The 20,953-nt window shown below is 39.5% G+C and overlaps 1 protein-coding gene across 3 annotated transcripts in view; it reads right to left on the bottom strand.

Moving 5' to 3' along the window:
- EEFSEC (eukaryotic elongation factor, selenocysteine-tRNA specific) overlaps positions 1-17,899 on the bottom strand; it is a 128,827-nt gene extending 110,928 nt beyond the window's left edge. Inside the window, exon 1 of one of the 3 annotated variants that reach the window (XM_055805877.1) lies at positions 17,469-17,899. In XM_055805877.1, the coding sequence (XP_055661852.1) occupies positions 17,469-17,859 (391 nt within the window). In that variant the 5' untranslated portion in view covers positions 17,860-17,899. The remainder of the gene's footprint in view (positions 1-17,468) is intronic. The other 2 variants (XM_055805876.1, XM_013304034.3) reach the window with 2 other exon arrangements.
- Between the last annotated feature and the right edge of the window lie 3,054 nt (positions 17,900-20,953).

The following is a 20,953-nucleotide window of genomic DNA, read 5'->3' as shown; positions in this document are numbered from 1 at the left end:
CATCCACGTAAAAAAAGCTTGTCAAGAAAGACATGCTGCAAGCAATCTCAGGTTTTGTGCCAAGTTTTATTTGAAGCACCTGCATGACTATACAGCTATAGCAGTACAGCACATGGAAAGAAAGAAATCTCTAAAACAAATCAGTCACACACAATTAAATTAAGGATGCCAACTCTGGGAAATAGGACACTTTCATTCTCTGCATTGTCACAGATAACCAGAGCCAAAGTAAACGGCAATACTTCGGAAGACAAATTTTTCTGGACAGTCTAGCCAGCACTTAACCTACCTTGCTGCAATGATGGAATATTAGGTGCTTTGTTAATTTACAAGTTTCAGATTAAGAGGTGAGTAGCTGAAGAGTTAACATTGCCAATAAATTCTTCTTGCTAAGGTGTTAAGAGTTAATATTGCACTACCAAGGAAAGTCTTTATGAGGAAAAACCACTGCAACCTTAAAACTTGAAACCAAATTCACAGCAGTGGTCTGTTGGTTTATTCTCAGTTCGCTTTAACAGAGTCTTCAACATTCAAAGAGGCTGTAACTTCTGTTTGTTTTAAAAGATAAATTTGACTCACCACTCAAATTCCAGAAAGATTGATTTTGTACCCTGTTCTCTAGTCTTCAGTCCACAGCAGACATCAGGCCTCGACTAATAATACAATATCAAATCGTGACAATAACAAGCATTCTGCATAGCTTGTCGTTCCACCAAGTCACATCAGATTGTGCCAGAGGACAGCTTCCGAGGAAGCCATTATCAAGCATATGGTACTATTTCATCCTTCCTGCCAGCCCAACAGAAGGACTTTTGACAGCGTATTTATTTTTATTTAAAGTTTTGCTGACTAGGATTGCACAAGATACACACCTTATTTCAGAGTGGTCCCAAGAGGTCAATAGTCATGTAAATCTCACATCCCACTACTTCAGGACAAAACAAACTATCATGCTGGATATACTATCTAAATTGCCAACGCCACAAAGCACTCCAGATACTGCAGGTTGTATGATATTTGTGTTTCGCATTAATACATTCTCAATATAATAAAAGGTGATGCTCACTATAAACTAGGAAAGGAGTGCAGAGTCTAATTACTAAGTAAAACTAGACACAATTCTTGCCAAGACTATAATTTATGCTGTATTAAGAGGAGCTGAAATTTTATGATCTATAATCATGCAGAGATAAGAGAGAGTAGCAATGCTTGTATAAATGTTTTCAACAGTACTAAGAGGAGGGAAAGTGAGAAAGCTAAGGCATCAAGATTTATAAACAGATGGTTTTTAAGAAAAAATTTGACAGTAGTGTCACAAAAAGATATACTCTTCCAGTGAAATTTGGAATTAGTTTAAAAAAAAATTTAAAAACACTCTAAATTATTTACTTTATTACTTAAGAGATACTCACGTGGATGAAGTTTTGTAGCCAACTAAGGAGCAAAATACAGCCCTGGTCTGAGTTTGCACTAGTTTGGACCTTGATCGTGCAAGCTTCCTTACAGAGTTCATTCCTATGAAGCTACATGGAACCAACCGGGCTCTGAACCGTTACCTCTACAAAGCTGCAAGCGTGCATGGCACTTCACAGATAAACGCAAAACAAGGTGCCAGCTTCAGAAAGCTCCCAGGCTAAATTTAGACCACTTGCTCCCTAGAATAACGAAAACATTTCCAACTTGGAGACAGCCAGGTTATTTTATTGCTTCAAGTTTTATACTTAGAAAACCATAGATCTTGCAAGGTGTACATACAGAAGCCATCAACATACAACAACAGTCCTTTTACCTCTAAACCCCCTCATAATTAAAGAAAAAAGTTTTCTATAAGTATTTTGAAGAATTTCAAAATGTGAAGTTGTGTTGCACAACCCTGCGCAGTGATTTCACAGTACAGCTGAAATACTATATAAAACACAACATGCTTAGATTATCATCGATCTCTCAGAATAATTCGCAACAAGTCCTCCAGCCTTTTCTCTAGGATGAACAAACAACTTGAAAAAGCCACACAAGCTCTGACTCAAAGGTACAGGCATTTTACAAGTAGTAGTGGCAGTTTGTGTAAAGTAAGTTTGTGAGCAGTCCCATCTGTCGGTTAAATAAAACACTCAAGATCAAAACTTTTATCGAGACCAGAGCTCTGCTTCTGTGACCAAGAAGAGTCATCAGAAGAAAAAAATACAATAGGTCTCCCAGCTCCACATCCCACACTCACCCTCCTATATTTCATTTGATAATTCAGAACAACTTCTCTCCCAAATCTAAATCTAAATTTTCAAGCTAAAACAGAGGCTGACAACATCCCCAGGAAGTGGGAAGAAAGCCTACAGAAAACAAAGTCTGTGCAGAATACACATTGCCCTGCCAAGCTCATGTGACCAGCTCTTCGGAATGCTGGCACTGCTCAAGTTATTCAATGGAAATACACAAACAGACTAAGAATCCTTGGTAAATAAGCAAATAACACGGATACAAAGCAGTAATGATCCTACAAAGTATGCCATAGCCGTAAATTTATATTTCAGTGTTTAAAAATGGAACAACATAACCAGCACATTTCTGGAGACCACTAGTCGCAGCAAAAATTTAAAAAGCAGCAACTACAGGCACTGAGCCATTACCATCTAGCTTGGATGGGATTCTAGAAATGAAGTGCTCAGAAGCCCAGCAAAATCATCTGTGCTTGCTAATCTAAACTCCGTGATACAATTTCTCAGGTGAGTTAAGAGAAGAAATTCCTAAGCAAGAATACAAAACAGTATCAAAAGCACATCAATAATATCTAAACATTACACACTTCCCTCTTCGCAGAAACCCATTCTTAGATGCTTTTGCCTTGTATGAGTGGGTTTATATTCTTAACTATTAGCTTTCACATTTTGTTAGGTCTTCTTTCTGATCTACATCTTCTAGACTCAGAGAGAACAAGATGCTAAATTAAGTTTTCTGACAGCAGGAACTAGGATTACAGAACAAGGGACAGAAAACTCTGAATGAGAATTTCATTTGAAATAAACTTGAGTAAATATGCTTCATTTGTTACCTAGCCACTTTAGTCTTCACATCAAATGATGGACACAATTGCTGTTGAAGATCCATATAATAATGGAAGAGAAATACAAAGGAAGAACCATATAATAATAACGGAAGAGAAATACAAAGGAACTTTATTAAGTATATTCTTACTGACAATTTACTATAGACCTAAATCAAATTTTGTTAGAAGATTTCCTTAAAGTACAATTAATAAAAAAAATTTATTGGAAGTATTTGAAATGTCACAGCTAATCTGCTTTTGAGGAAAAAAATTATCTTTCCATTTTGTAAAAACACAACATTGAAATAAAGTGTATGAAGAGGAAAAGGGTAAGTAATGTAGGTAGAGAAAACAAAAGTGTCTTTAATTACTAGTCTACATGGAAGTAAAAAAAAAAGATTAAAATCACATAAATGTGTATTTAATTTTTTTTTCTTCCCTTGATAAAGTAATACTAGCATCCATTTACATGATTTTTACCTCTAGAGTGCCCTGTTGAGCAAGGTACAAAGGGGGTAGACTTGAGACCACAAGGGGAAAACAATTTTTTAAAAAAAAATTTCTTATTTGTAGTCACCATGTTTTAAACATACACAGCATTCTCTTTTACTCACAAAAATAAGATTTAAGCATACAGTGAGAAGATTTGTCTCTCTCAAAGAGCTAGATTCTGTTGTCTAAGGAAAATTAAATCAAAACATCTCAGATTACACAAGTTTTACGCAGGGTTTCACCAGCAAAATGAAAGCTTTGAAGTTTTCAGTACCAAGAGATAGCAGCAATAGTCTATTCCTTCTGCAGCAGCACTGGGCAGGCAAAGAAGCCTGTTTCATTTCAGTTCTGTTAATAAACTAGAACTCAAGCTTGTATACCGTTAAAGCTAGAAGGAAACGGAATGCATAATTTTAAGACATACAAACAAAACCCCTGAAACAAATAGAAGTGAAGCAAAAGTGGGTTATCAGCAACCCTACCACTCCTCCCTCAAAGCGTTCCAACTCACAGTCCACCACTATTTAATCCTTACCCAGTTATGACAGAAAACAAACAAGGACACCTTTTAACAGTATTGAAATCCTTTTCTCTCCTCCTTCCTCCTACTCCTAAAGGACAACATTTAAGTATCAAGAAACTGCTCTTCAACCATATTTCCCACAGCACTGTCCCTCCTCTTTTCCTTCTCCCCCCACCCCCCTTAAGAAAAGGGAAAAAGATCATTTAATTCATTTGTGGAACTGCCAGCTTAGGAACATGGAGAAAAATCCATTCCAACTACGAGCTTCGAGATCAGCCTGCTACGCTGCTTCTTCCCTTGCACCTGAAAGAGGCATAACACCAACCACCCATGTCCAGCAGCCAAAGGCAAAGCCTGGAGATGGACTTTAGAACAGAATTTCTAAAAGTTCTAAGCGGGGAAAAAAACCCCCACCTTGTATTTTCCACTTTTCTTCACAAAAATAAAAAAAATCATCTAAGATTATCATTAAACACAATGCCAAGGCTATAAAACCCCTCTCTACTGCTTTCTTGCATGTTCTTAAATGGCAAGAAAAAAAATCTGCTGAAATTGCTAGGCATCAGCCAAATTCAATAAACCAACACTATCTCTAACTGTAAATGCATCACCAAGATAAATGAATGCATAATTGAAGAGTACTAATCACTGCTTAATGAAATGCTGAAATCGCCAAGAAAGAATACAGCCTTGGTGATTAAAGCTCAATTTTTTTGGTTGCCCAGAGCTAACAGAAGTAGAAAGAGAGATTACAATTCAGGCATTTAAAATATTTTCCAATGATTTCTACCACTTAGCAGCAAACCATATTTCCCAGAATATATTTAATATTGGAAAACTAGCTTGATGGGCTATTTTGCTGACCCACTAGAAAGTCATGTTTGCCACCAGTAAGCTACTGCCTGAGCATCCTGTATTTCAATCATGACTGTTAACCACAGAACTCTGCTTCTTATGACAAGTTCTCATAAATGTACTGTTTCTGCTGAGCTGATCTCGGCTGCTTTTATTGCACCTATACCGTACTATGCTTCCAATCCCTACATTAATTTTTTTTTTGTCTTTTATTAGGGAACCTCAGACCCCACTTCAGCATCCCCTTAGCAGAAACACATTTCTCATTCACAGAACTTATTTATTCCACTTCAGAACAAACTGCATAAAGGGGAACCTACACAGGCTGGGACAAACAGAAAGCATAACAGCTTCCAAACAGAATAACAGCCTCCCCAAAATGCGTGCATTTTCACGATTTCATGCTGTTATTCTAAAAATTTTCAGTGTCCAATAAAAACAGTAAATACCGTTGCATTTGAGATGCTATAAAGTTGTTAGCTCTCTTATACAAAGTGAAAATGCTGCTGAAGTATCATAGGCTGCTAAAATAAATATTAGACAGCTTAACCTCAAACATTCTTGTAACTATTTTGTTCCGACTGTTCTTATATGAGCCCCTAAGTTACTGCAGAAAGGTTTAAAACAGTATGCATAAGCTTTGAAAAGATACTGTCACTAATTTAAATTTCACATTAGTCAATTCTGGTTCTACCTAGGATTGACTCAATTATATGCAAGAACACACCAAAAAATCCATAAACCTGGCATCACTTTATATGTGGTCTACAGTTTTCCTAGCTACTGTCTACCATTTTCTTAATGGGACAAAGATAAACATCTTTAAAATTCAAAGGGAAAAGAAACAAGTACAGTAACCAAAATAACCTTCAAACACTACATCAGTTTGACTATGTTACTAACGGAACACTATCAAAGTAAGTTAAAGACTCACTGGTTTCTTGGTGCAGGGTGGGTAAAGAAATGGACAGTGGGGCTTGTGTTTAAAAAACAGATTTATCTTCACATTTGATTTGTTTGGCTTTAAATTACAGCAAAGAAAACATTAAACCCCACAAAAGCAGTCCTGGCTATTACTAGAATAATCAACTATTTCATACCATAAATAAAGCTTCAAAACAAAAAAGAACACACATTTAGGGACACATAATGAAAAAAACCACCCAAACACTCACCCACATACAATTTGTTAGTGAATATAGTTCAGTAATGAAAACACACATGGAGATGAACTTTCTGTTAAGGACTAGACTTTCAGCTACTGGGTTTTTGAGGTTTTGGTTTTGGGTGGTTTTTTTAAGGAATTTCACTTCAGTTCAAAATGCCTTCCCTCCCTCCCTCAAAAGAGTATTTTCTCCATGCAAAGGCTGATACAGTTTGATTTAACTAAATACACTTTTTTAAAATATATATAGTGCCCTAGAAGCACTACACAGCACCACAGACAAGCGAATCTTGTCCCCACAAGATATTCCAGTTAAATAGCAATTTTGGACAGAAAAAACTAGCATTCCTGGATATCATAATACACACCAGAGAGAGTAAATTGAGAGCTCAATTACAAACACATGGGTAAACATCACCAGCCACCACAACTTTATCACAGCACTTGAAATAATGGGATCATCTCAGTTGTTAGGTGAAAAGTCTACTGAGGGAAAGAAGTACACATTGGTACCCACCACAGAGTCAAAATCTGTCACAAGCAAACTGAAAGAACAAAACTATTTCCTTAAACTTCCTTAGGAATACCCGACTTGTGACTGCTGGATGTTCAGCAATATTGTCATTACACCATACACAAGGAGAAATATTATGAACAATTATTTCAAGGGTTTTTTATTATGGATTTTATTTATATGAAAGACATGCATATAACTTTGGTGTAAAAACTTGCTTTTCAGGCTTTTAGGAATGTTTAAGGTGAGGCACATCATCATATTAAGTTATAATATTGCCAGACAGTGGCCAACGTAACCATGTTATATGCCCAAGGCTGCGTCCTTAAGTGAATAGCACTGTTGACACTTGGGGTTTCTTTTTTTTGTTCGGTATTCAGTTTGGAGTATTGAAAAGTACAACATCGCCTCACTGAGAGCAGGGAAAGATTCTGATGCTGAGTGCTTTTAAGAATGACACTATTTAGGGTTTCTTTACTCTCTAAATGCAGCCTAAGCACTTAGAATTAAGTACCATTTGAATAATTTTCCTTATTCTCTGCTTAAACACCTCTTGGTCAGTTCTTCTGACATCTTTAAAGGACAATTCATAAATTAGAGCAGAAACTCCTAAAACTGTGTTTTTTTCATAAACCTCCAAAGAAGTTAGGAAATGGACAGTGGGGCTTGTGTTTAAAAAACAAATTTATCTTCACATTTGATTTGTTTGGCTTTAAATTACAACAAAGAAAACATTAAACCCCACAAAAGCAGTCCTGCTGTTTCAAAGCAGCAAACCTCCAAATAAGTTAGTTCCAAAATTGTGTACATACAGAACCGCACAATAAAGTCAAATAACACAAAATTATTCTGTGAATTTTCCCATCACACAGCAACACTGATGCATGCATATATTCCCATTTTGCAGGATCAGGCAAACTACCTCTATAAAATTGTGTGCAATTTTCTTCATATCCACATTCACAGACATACTCATGCTTGGTTCTTCCACACCAGCACTACCATACTGGTGCGATCCCTTCAAGATGCCAAACACCTTCAATAAACACTGGAGAGTGAGGGTTAACACTAACACTTGCAGAGAGGTCCTAAGCCCTTTGCAATCTGGGGGAGACAACTCCAGCACTATTGCATGGCTGCACCAGGTTAGGCGCTTACCTTTGGAACAGATCATTCACAGAAGCCTACCTAGATCCACATCTACTACTCTGCCTTCTCTCCTATGCCAACAGACAACCAAAACACACGAGCTGCTAGCACTCCGCTGACCGAGAGGCAGCAATCACCCGACAGTGGGTGACTGCGAACGAGAGCAGCACAAACCCCAGAGAGGACTGAGGCATGCCACTATTACTTTACATATATACTCCAAGCCACACTTTAAATCATTTCACATACTAGAATGTCAGCATGGATAACCACTGCCAGAACACAACACAGAATCCCCTGAAGTCAACCACAGGTTCAGGTAATCACGACCTCCCTTTTACAACATAAATGCATAATTTCCGCACCACTCTTTGATGAGGGGACCACAGACTTAAAAAGAGGAAACAATTACAGTCATTAGAATTTCACCCAAGCATGAGATTTAATCTCAGGCCATGGTCTTGCCAATGGCTGTGGGGGTCTCAGTGGAGACAAAATTGCTCTGTGGGAGAAAAAAAATGCCTCGATGATGACATTAGTCAGCAAGAGACTGAGCTTTGTCTTCTCTCCAACGGCACAGTCAAATACAAGGAAACCATTTTCCCTCCCCCTCTTCTTGATCCTAAAAAAAGAAAACTACAATAATTTTGTTTCTTTCTCCAAAACACAGTTTTTGCATGCTTCAGAAACTTTCCTCTCCAAAGCCATACTGCTGGAAGGGAAGTCTTTAATATAAGAGAAGTAAATTTAAGCATCAATAAGTATCTATGACAAAAAGACATTTCCCATTGCCTATCGTGGTTAATACAATTGGATAGTTCTATCAACAATTCTCTAACACTTCTATAGCTTTTCCTTACTCAACAGGTTCTTAAAGACCATTTCAAGTTTTACATATACAGCAAATGTCTCTAAAATATAGTTACCTGCTCTACAATAAATTTAATGGAAATAGACAGGTGAATCTTTGCCGAACAAATCAAGGCAAAGTTCCACAATTAAAAAGAGCACCCAAGCCCTTACGCTGCAACCCAAACAAGACACGAAACAAAGCAAAACTTTGGCACAGGAGACAAAAAAGTGCTACAGGGGATTGGATTAAATTCATTTTCCTGGCACTGCAGAAAAAGCAGATCTGCCATGGACACGACAATGCTCATGATCCTTCCATGGCATAAGAAAATAATACATTTTTAAAGAAAACCTGCAAGCCAAATGAATCATCTCTTCTATGGAACTTGGGGTAAGGGGCCTGAATTCCTACCCAGGTCAACTTTCATAAATCTCAAAAGTTAAACCTTGATTTTTAGTCCCCCTTATCATCTTTTACCCCCACAATGCTCCTGAATGCAATTTATTGTTTTTGTTTAAGCTATCCTCTCAATTCCATTTCCTTTTCTTCCACTATTCACCAACTCATTCTGCTGCTACATTCAACATAGATATATATATATATATATATAAATATATTTGTTTGTCTGGTCACAACCACCCCTAGTGCTGGTAATGCTGATAATTACAATCTAATGTAGAATTCATCAGCTTAAATTTGAAACAGAGATTGTCATTCAAATTGGAAGCCAACACTAACCATTTCATGTTCACTTGAAGAGATTAGATAGGCTGTGCAAGAACATTTTGGTAGAATAACTGATAAGGAGATGGGAAATAAGAATTATTGGTATTTACTTAGCCTGCAATGCTTTTTGGAAGCAAACAGTTTAAAGGAAGCACTTCAGAATGGCTATTTAATCTGAATTTTACAGATAGCACAGAGAATATTTTCTCACAGTATGCACAGTATCTTTGCAATCACAGCTATCAAACAAGTTGTTCAAGTCTTTCTTTGCTGGAGCTCTCACTCAATTTTACTTTGTTATGAGCTGTGACCCACAGAACACAATGCATTCAAGAATCCAGCTGGAAACTACCACCACAGAACATCTGTCCTTGCTCTTCAGCTTGCCAGGCCAACCTTAGGGTTCCCAGACAGAAAACAACTAGCTGTCACATGGAGAAATAATTTTACTCCACTTAACGGGCTTCAACAATGACAATGTGGGGGGTTGGTTTGTTCGCTTAGCTAGATGTTGTATGTCTGCTTTACTATTATAACCTAGATTTTCCCATCTGTGCTTTGGTTTTTTAGGAGTTTTGATACACAGCACTTTATAACAGTCATCCAAGAACATATATTATCACTTCTAGTAGAAACAAACAAAAAAAAAAACCAAAACCAAAAACAAAACAAACAACCAGGGAACATTAAGGAAGCTAAGTTCACGGCTCCATCAAGCTAAGCTAGCTATTAAAAGTGTGTTCTATACATAAGCAATGTATCATTTAACTGCTATCTAGCATCCACTAATTGAAGACAACTGCTAAGTCAAGCTGTAGAACAAATACAGTAGAACCTTACTAAGCCAGTTTGTTGATTAGCAGACCACTGAATTGCTGAATTGGACTATTTAACAAGCCAAACATATCCATCATCAGTTACAAATCTACTTAGAAAAATGTGCTTTAAATTTATTTTGACAAGGGTAATTTTAACTATAAACTTGCTACATATTTTACAGTGAGTTGTTCTAGTTTTATGCAGGTATTTATAAGACTTCACTACATTAGCTGATATTTAAAAACATCTAACATGGATTAATAAAGCTTGACCACTCTCCCAAACAGCTTACAAAATTTCAAGAAGGAGAAACATGAAGCAAATTGAAATGAAAGGACATGTGGTTATTTGATGAATGCTTGCACACAGAATGATGGAACAAAGAAATTCTGTTTTTAAATCAATAGGAAGAATGATCAAACAGACTTAGCACCATTACAGTGCTCGGTTATTATGTTTTCCTGAGAAGCTGTCAAGTTTTTTGTGTCAAATAATGAAGTGTGAATTAGCACAATTTTGTTGTATACAAGCAAGTATGCACACAACCACTCAAAAGCTTTATAGAAAAACTGTCCTATACTAGCAAGAGACAACCTATCATTCAAACAAGGTTCAATAAAGCCACTCCTGTATACAGTCTACATTTAAGATTGAGAATTCAATTACAAATCACATCTTCAGAACAAGATATGCAAAATTAAGGTTTGGTTTTTTTTTTTTAACTGAACACAGGAAACTGTACACTTCTGACAGGATTCTAACAAGAAATAAAAGAGAACGTGATCATTCACTATAACTTCTGAGATCGCAAGACGATGGCTCTCTCACTCCTTTTAAACTTTTCAACCCATAAAAGGAGAGGAGGACTTCCCGCTTTGCTCTCTAATATTACTTAAGAGTTGATGTTTAGTTTAGGAGCTGGTTGAACCTTTATAAGTTTAATAGAGAAATCAGCTTCAAGTCAAAAAAGCAGAAGAGGACATAGAATAGAAATCATAACAGCCAATTACACTAGTCCTACTGTCACATCACTAAAAAAACATTAACACAGACAGAAATGAGAAGTGATACATAATAAATAGGAAGTTAGAATCATTATAGTTATGATACAAGTAAGACAGAAATTACACAGGAAGACCACTATTTGAAAGTACCCTGGTGTACACACACACAAATTTCATTCTACTCAATCTCATACAACAAACCCCACACTGCACAGAAGTGGTTCAAAACAGATTTAGTACAACTACCTTACTTTTGCTTAGTTATTAAATGACTCAGGGAAATGGGGGGGGGGGGGGGGGGGGGGAACTGGGTACGCTAAATTCCATGGTTCCCACATCACTAATTGCTTTACAGGGTAAACTAGATAAACTTTCCGTAACTGTAAAATAAAAAAACCCAGCCCTTTATGTGGATAAAGAGTCATACTGCTCACATGCAGCCTCAGTGAAAACCAGTTGTTTCATCTCACCTGTGTTATATGCATCTCATGTAACACATAAGACAACACTACACTTTTTTTATCGCATAAGCAATAAAAAGCACTATCTGAACTGCAGATGAAATACAACTAACCTTCCTTTAAAGCACAGAGGATATTTTCTTTAGGAATGGGAAAATTAAGCCACAGTTGCATTCCAAATCTTCTACTTAATTCTTTTTCGATTCACAGTACGGTCACTCCATCCATACTGACCTGTTACCCTACGCACTTATCATGAGGATCCCACATCGCAGGCAAACACTGCCCTCTTGTGCACTCTTAATATCCAGTAGACAAAGTTGCACTTTGGGGGTTGGGGAGAGAGCAGCAATATTTTTATACCAGCTGCCTTATCTTTATGCATAGGTCCTTAATTTAAAAAGTGGCTTTCATTTTAAAATGTCAATAAAAATACTCCTTTAATTTGTCAGACAAGTATCAGGCACCAGCCAAATTACTTAAAGTGAATTAAAGACAGTTTCAGTTTCAAGAGAAAAGTGGTTTCATTTACAGAAATAAAGTTTATTTATTTGCATTTTTAATACAAAGCAATGTCAGCAATTTACAAGCACCATGAACCCAAGTTTAATAGGCTTTGGAAAACATTCACATTAGTGTTAGTTGAACTCTCTTGGCCCATGAGTACTTCCACAAGATCTACCACTACATCAAGGATCATGAATATAAATTATATAACATGAGTTGTATTTTAATATTTTTCCGCCAGAACAAGGTTCATTATTACGTTATTCTCACTTCAAGTTGGCAGCCAAACTCCTCAAGACTCTCCAGTGACTTCTCTCTTATCAGCATGGTGTCCATTGAACAACACAGGAATTTGCTCCAGAGAAGAACAGGTTTCCCTTCTACATGTGCACTCAATAGCAAGCGGCCTCCACAAAAATTTAAATCATCCATATATACACTCTACAACTATAAAACTCTACTTGTTCACTCACCTGGAACAGAAAAAACAAGAATTGTCTTATCTTCACAAAGGTGTCAACCAGCAGAAGTTCACACCAATGGAAGTGTATTTTCATGACAGTAATGCAAAGGTAACCCTGAGTTTACAAATCCTCTTAAAAGCTTACAACAAACTTGGCAAAACAACTAATCTGTGATAAAAGAGGAGGGGTTTTGTGCTATGTTAATCTTACAAATAATCTGCATCTGACTGAATTTGAATGCTGGTAGCAAGACCACATTTCCCTTGATCTCCCAAGACTGTTTTCATTGTACTCATTTGCATCAGCAAGACATGCTTTTGCTATGCTCATTTCCCCCTCCCCAAGCTCTTGTGCAAGTTCAAAAGTCTTGGCCCCTCCAATGTATCAGGTATGAATTAATACCCTTCCTTAACAGAACACAGCAGCAAAGTGGAAACAGACACTTGGAAGGCTGTTTTCTTTGAAAGGAACTGCAGGGACAAATGGTGACAATGAAGTTCTAGTTATAAAGTAAAAGGGTCAAAGGTTCAGGCAGGCATAAGGATTACAAAACTACAAGTTTGTCAGAATTTCCCGCCCCCGCCCCACCCCCAGGTTTAGACAACCAAGGTCAAGCAGTAGCTTTCCAATTAAAACACTATAAGGCTACTCTGTCCTTTGAACTTCACAAAGGAAAAAAAAAACCCAAACCAAAAAAAGACAACTTTCTTTTTTAGAACTTCTTTTGAGGACCCATCTCAAAATCAAACAGATAAAGGGCATCTGACAAGAGCTCACCTAAAACAAACACTGCGGTATCCCTTCACTGCGTGTGCGGGGGGAAGAGAGGATGAGGTAATCATGTTCTTCTGTATTAGTGTGCTGACCCTTTGTAGGGCATGAAATTAACCATCAGCAAGTAAAAAATCTGCTACTGGTTAAACTACTTTGCTACGCAAAGTGGTCTTAAAATGAAATATGGAGATTGAATTTCTTCTGGAAGATTAACTCATATAACCTCTCTGCAGGCATCCCTTTACTGCTGAACTCATTTGAGAAACCATTCCAGACCCTACTGAATGCATAGGTCTGCAACAAACAAATGTAAAAGCAACTCTTCTTTTACTTTGATGACATTAGCATCAGCTTTGCAGAAGATCAGAGAGCTGAAATTTAACAAAGGAACAGAAGCTTAAAAACAAACCCATAGGACTGTGACAGAAACTGCCCCACCTCTGTGTGAAATTTTAACAAAATACCATTCGAAATCTCTATAGCAATAGAATCAAGCGGTATCAATGAAAAATAACAGTAATGCATTTTGCAGTCATTCCCTCCATGCAGAATGCAAACATAAGGCTGATGCGAGTGCTTCTTACTGCTAAACACAGGGACAAGCTAAAGACCTGACTCTCAAAATTCAGTTATTCAGGCTTGTTCTCTCTGTTTAGTAAATCAACTATGAACAGCTGTAAACAAAGTACTTGTTGCATTGCTTGATACATGATAGACAAAATCCTGCTAGAGCACAGGGAAAGTCTTCAAATTATTGTAAAACAGAGTTCTGTTCTTGCTGTTCAAAAAAAAAATACATGACAGTCCAAGTCACACTGCTGTCCCCAATAACTTAATACCTTCCTGCTACATCCGACACACAAGAGTCTGCTGTTGAAGAATAAACCAGTGTGGTTTAAATACAAGTGAAAGCCACGATGTAGTAAGTCAAGTGCCTATCATTTATTCCATTTCAACCTTCACTATCACCTTCCAGCTAAAACTTTTTAAGACAGCCTTCGGTGGAACTGTCTGCAACATTTCCAATTCCCTGCATGCAGGTTAAAAAGAAAAAGTATCTTTTGATTTAACATTTGATATGTTTTGTTTTCAAGGACAAGCTTTGCAAGAAAAATGTAGCCACACAGAATGAAATACGACTTGCATTTTCCATTCCATTTGGTTACTGCTCAAATATTCTGCATTCATTTAATCCTAAGGTATTGTCTCTAAATAAACATCTGTGACTGTGAGAAGTATTTGCAAGGTCAAGCACTACCTGGCACAGCATGACAAAAATGCAACACTAGATTCAGCCATGAAAAAAAACACTTCAAGAATTAGCTAGATACAGAAATATGTTAAAAGAATGGTAAATAGTATAATTTCATCTGTAAGCAGATTTATCAGCTTTGCACGGCAAAGGAATTAACCCTTAGAGCACTCTGGGAACACAGATGACAGAGGAAGGCACTGGACTGGAAGATAGCCTGGGACACCACTGATGAAAATGGCACCCTAGAAGAAAAGAACTGAGATAAAAACCACACACAAACACACACCTGCAAAAAAAAAAAAACCACACACCACACCACTACTGGCTTCCCCTGTGAAGCCAATAAGGAGCTCTTCAGAAGGAACCCCTTCTCCCTCATGGGAGACCTGACTGAATAATGCTGGCACTACCTAGCCACAGCAGACAGCATTTCCGAAAGATGGGGTCAACTCGGGGTGAGCCAACTAGTTTACACCACTATCAATGAAAAGTGAGCTTCAAACAATAAGAACATGCAATAACATATTTTCACACCTACAGCTTCCACTGCATGCACATGATTAACACATATGAGAAGGCTGCTTCTTCAGAGCCCTCTGTTATCATTCCACCCTTAGGTTCCTCACATCTAGCTCCCCTTCCCTCATCCCTCCTGCCTCTATCTTTTCTGTAGGGTAACTCAGATCTATAGCTATCACAGGACTTAATTTCAGAAAAGCAGTATTGTACAGCCATGAGAAATCCGAGGTGCAGAATAAACACAGGAAGATAAAGTACTTTGCACTTAATGTTTTATTTTAAAACCTTATATATAGAAAATGTGTACTAACAGTGAAATCTCAGATTCCATCAAAAAAAAAAAGTAGTAGCATATCTGGTTACAAAGAAAATGCTTGAAATTGTGAACCTTGAATACTCATGATTAGAAAGCAGATGAAAACAATCTGTGTTTTTGAAGTATCATTATCTGGAAGGCCTGGCTTTCCATTTCTGAAGAGCAAGAAAAGTTGGCAATATTGAAATATTGACACTTAAACACTGAAGGATGTATCCTGTTACACAAGATATGCTATACTTCAGTTTGAGTTTCACCAAACCATACTAAAACCGTAAGCACCTAAGTAGTCTCACAGGCACAGATCAGGTTTTATCATCAAGGTTTCACCTTTTAAACCTGATAGTAAAAAGAAAACAAAGATACACATATGCTATCAAGCAGAAAACTGAGATTTCTAACTGTATAAGCTAAGTATTAACACACTGCCTTTTCTCTACCGTTCTTTCTTAATACATACAATTGCAGTAAAAGTCACACTAACCAAGTGTTTTCACCAAGACACATAATCTGGTATAACTGGATCTAAGCAAGTTTGATATACTTATGTGTCTGAATTGCTACCTGTAAAGAATCTTTTTTGCTGCGAAGAAAACTCTTATCATGCCTTCTAGCCTAGTCCACTTGTCCACAGTCATCTTCTCCCAGCATGGCCCATCAATAAGGAAGTCTGAGTAACTTATTCAACCACTGGAAACAGCTGTGACTAAATGCTTCTTCATAAAACCAACAGGAAGCCACAATAAGTCTATGTATCAAATAATCAACCCAGATAAATGTTAAAATGATAAAAAAAGCTATTTTTCCAAGTTTTCCCATGTCCTCTTCATGAGAGAGAAGTAGTTTCTGGCAAAAAGGAATGTCTAACTACAAGTTACTATTCAGTACCTCCAAGAAAAGTTTGCCAAAGTAATCTTTGCTCCTCAGAAGACAAGCAGGTGCTTCCGATTACTTAAGAATGATAGCTAATTGTAAAGTACAAAAGACTGGAAGACCACAGGTTTCTGGGATTCAGCACAGTCAACTCCTCCCCTGCAGCTGCAGAGCACGCATTAGTGGTACAGAGCACTTCGCTGCTGGTGGAACCGAGAAACAAGTAAACCTTTGTTATCCAATACAAAAGAAATTTAAAAAATGCAATGCAGTTACTGCTAACAACATTTACAAATAACGTGTCTGCTCAAAAGAGGGTTAATTCACACATCATAGAAAGTAACTAGGTCTGAACCTCAGTCCAGCTGACTAGAAATACACTGCCTGCCCTGCGAAGCCACCAACTACTTGACACTAGAGACACCAGCAGAGGACATGCTAGGAACTAACTGAGCTTCCAGAGGTCCCTGTAGTTGCAGTTTATCAACCTGTGACCACTTTCAGTAGCCTGCAGCTGCAGCCCCTTCACCTCCTTAGCCAAGCCAAGCCTCTTCAGGCTTTTTACAAGAGGTGGAAGGGGGAGGTGTTATTTCTCACAGAACAAGGTGAGCTAATTTAACACGTGCTCTAATGCAAACCAGATTGACCTTCCGATATCACCTACATAAACCGAACCAGAAAGTTACTAAAATCCACAAAATTATTTCTAAGCATAAGATTATCACATTAGAACTCCCCTCTCGAGTTTGGCACAAGCATGTCCAGCAAGCACGCTACAGCTCTCAAACACAGGGAATATCAAGCTCTGACAGCTTTAACAAGTGAGAACCTAGAAATTAATATTGCCCTTAAATACCACAAAGAAGGCCTCCATACACAATATTATTTTTTCCCCATGCATAAGAAAACCAAGCAGGCCTGACTGTCCAAAGAGCACTCAAAGGCTTCACGTTTAGGCTGCTTTTCGAAGAGCACTGGCGTTTCATTTGTGGGGCAATCACGAAGTGTAACCAAGTCATGAGGCCCGTGAGCCACCGGAGGCCCGCACAGGCCTCCCCCCCCCCCGTCGGACAGCCGCATCCCCCCGGGGCCCCGGCTAACTCAGGCCAAGCCCCCGGCACCGCGACGCTCCGGCGAGCGGCAGCCCCGCTCGCCTCACCGGGGGAAGCGGGGAGCTCGCCGAGGGTCGGGGCGCCCCCAGAGGCCTCTCCGCCACCGGGGCCCCGGGGCGGGCAGGGGCGGCCACCCCCGCTCCCCCCCTTACCGCCGATGATGGTGCGGATGAGGGAGGCGTGTCCCGGGCAGTCGACCAGCGTGAACTGGAGCTCGCCGGGCCCCGGGCCCAGCTGCGGCGGCAGGGCGGTGCGCAGGCAGGAGAAGCCCAGGTCCAGCGTGATGCCCCGCGCCCGGCTCTGAGGCGCCCGGTCGAAGGCGGCGGTGGAGCCGGTGGTGCTCAGCGCCCGCGCCAGCGCCGTCTTCCCGCTGTCGATGTGGCCCAGCACGCCCACGTTCACGTTGAGGACGCGGGGCGCCGCGGGCCCGGCGGCCATGACGGTGCTGCACCCGGCCGGTCCGTCCCAACAGCGCCCCTGCGGCAACGCGGGCCCGCCGCCGCCGTTCCGCAGCCACAGCCCCGGGCGGCGGGAGAGCCCGGCCGGGCCCCAGCCGGCACGCACACGCCGAGCGGTGTCCCGGCGGTGTCACTGCCTGGCCAAACCCGCCGCTACTCGCGTGCTCAGCGGCCGCACCTGCTGGGGCGAGACCTCCCGGCTCCCTCCCGGGCCTCGGCTCCGAGGCCGCCTCATCAGGGGGAGGCAATTAAAGCAACACACAGCGGCGGCCACACACCTGGCGGGCGCCCCCTCCCCAGGTGCGGGTCTGGGGATCATCAAGGCCAGGGCTAATTGCAGGAGGATGGAGCCGAGAGGCTGCGCAGGGCCCCTGGGGAAGGGGTTATTGCAGCTGCCCCGGGGCACCGGCGCTTTGCTCTCATCATACCCACACTAATTAGTCACTCAGGGCTGCCTTAGCTCAGCCCACTGTCACTGCACACCTGCAAGGATAACCCCACCCTGCCACTGCTGGAAGCGTGGTCCTCAGATTTGACTTCAAAGTTGCTTGGGCATTGCAAACTCACTTGAAAAAGCAGGTCAAGATTTGAATAATTTGTTCTCCTTACACTTAAATCAACAATTTCTGGGTTCCTATAATTTATTTTTCTGTAAAAGCATTTTTATGCTGTGTAGGATGCTTCCTAAAAATCATACCTTTAAGGGATTAAGAATAATCGTGATTATCAACAGGGATGAACATCTCTCCTGCAAAACAACAATAAAAAAAAACCCCAACCAACAAACAAGTAGATGACCACTGGAGAGGCCTGAGAGTCTTTGAGAGGGTAAGGGCAGGAGCACGTTTCACTGGTTTAAGTCACTTAGCTTTACTGATAACCCAGGAGGCACACAGGGCCAAATGTATTACACGATAAAGCTTAACACACACGCTCTGCATTTTCAATAGCAACCACTAAGTAGTCCTGAGTACCACTTCAAATGATAACAGCTGTTTACAAGCCAAGAAAACAATACTGTGTGATGGACCTCCCCCACAGGTGTCCAAGTAGACTAGACTTGCACTGCATTCTACAGATTTTTTTCTTTGAGAAGAGCTGTTTTGCTCTCCCTATGCAGTAATATATATCGCTAACAGTATTTAGTATTCACATCTGAGTAACTAATGAATGAGCCAGAAGCGCAAGATGACTTGCCTAAGGTTGTCGTCAGCATCATGGATTTAGTTTGTAGGCTTTAACTCCACACTCCAGGCTTTTTCTTATAAAGAAAGTTACTTCATATAACACCACTTTCGATATAGAAGAGTTTGCAGAGCTTTACAGCTAGGTACAAATTACCCCTCCTTCCCAAACACACAGAAGTCAAGGTGACAGAATCAATGACTCCATGACAGGGAAAATCCCAGTATCAGTCACTCTTAGCACTCAGTGCTATTTGAGAGACAGCTATCTCCCTAAAGGAAATAAATGAACTCACAAGGAGTACTGCCGATGCACTGAGCTAGCCCAGTTAATCGGCTTCTTGAGCAGAATAGTTCAGCTTGATGGCAGCTCTGTCATGGGACCCAAATTAAGCATAATGTCACTTTTCAGACCAAGTTCCCAGACTTGGAATAGTTTCCTGTCAAATCATAAGGCTCACGTACACTTCATTGTCCTGAACGTCTCAATCTGTTACATCAATGCATATTGACAAAGTGTTGCAAATCTATTCCCATAGGAAAAGGCCCGACACAGTTACAATCCACATAGGTATCCCAGTATCATATTACCTACCATTTGATTCTTTTTTTTTGGCATTAATTATTAGAAGAGTTCAGAAGGAAGAGATGGAAAAAGGTCTGATTCCTTACCAGATGAGGCATTATCCAGAACATCTAAAATAACTGCCACTTTCAACAAGCTTTGACAAAGTACAGATTTAAATGTTTCTGTAACTCTTGTGAAAACCAGCAGTGAGGTAAAGGAGGTGCCCATTTCAATGGCCCATAGTGTAAGGCTCCAGCAAGAGCTCAGGTGTGACCCATTTTTCTTGGCTGCCAAATTACTAATGAAATGAAGAGCTGTATTTTGCTCAGACAATGAGAGGGATACTGGATAGAACTCATGGGACAAAAAAAAAAAAAAAAGAAAGAAAGATAATTCCTTTTGCTATAGGGATTTAAGGAAGGATGATAAAAATCTGTAAGAAAATGGGTTTAATTCCACTGCTCAGATAAAAATGGTGGCACTTCTTTTATAACCTTATACTCATGAGTGACTTGCAAGAAGAAAGGGAGTCAGGTAGAACTGTAGTCTTGTTCTTAGTTTTCTTCCTTCAGCTACAGAAAAGACTTGCCACCCTCTAGACAGGGAAGGCAGTGGGAAGGAAGGAGAGGGAAAAGAAAAAAAAAGTGCTAAAATGTTTACAGTTTTATTGTTACCACTCAGAACATATTTCTGTCTCCAGGATTTTAGTCTGTGGGTATGATTTTGCAACATACCACTTGAAGCCTGTGAAATGAATACGCTTACATCATCAATATCAAGCAGAAATTTGATAGACATAAGCACTTTGATTCAGTGTTTAGAGAGGTCCACTCAGCTCACAAAGTTTTAGAATTAATTACAGATTTGGAAATTGAGAGATGTCATTTGTTAAGACTCATCACTCCTATTGCTTTGATGAAGAGTAAGAAAAATCTTTCTGCAAAAGAATTGCAGGAAAAATACCTGAAGACCCCCCCACACACCCACAGAGGTCTTGATATTACTAAGATGGAGAAGGGAACATGGCAAAATGGAAGAATCCCAGCTTCTCCAGATTTTTCTACACCTCTCATGAAACAAGTCATTTATAGCATTTAGCAGTTTTCCTTTTTTTTCCCCTTAATATAATACAATACACCATTCTCCTTCCCAGTCATTCTCTACTATACTGATTTTTTTTTTCCTTAAAAAGTGTTCACTTTAATTGCTAAAGTTTATGGACTCATGGGAGAAAGGGCAGGAAGTCAGACTTTTGGGATAGGGTAAAAATGTAAAGGTCATTCACACACACACACACACTCTCTCTCTCACTCCAAAAATAA

This window comes from Falco peregrinus, chromosome 5 (assembly GCF_023634155.1).
Source record: "Falco peregrinus isolate bFalPer1 chromosome 5, bFalPer1.pri, whole genome shotgun sequence".
In the NCBI taxonomy this organism is placed as follows: domain Eukaryota; kingdom Metazoa; phylum Chordata; class Aves; order Falconiformes; family Falconidae; genus Falco; species Falco peregrinus.
Note: the sequence above shows the minus strand (reverse complement) of the source record. Positions and strands in the feature narration are given on the sequence as shown.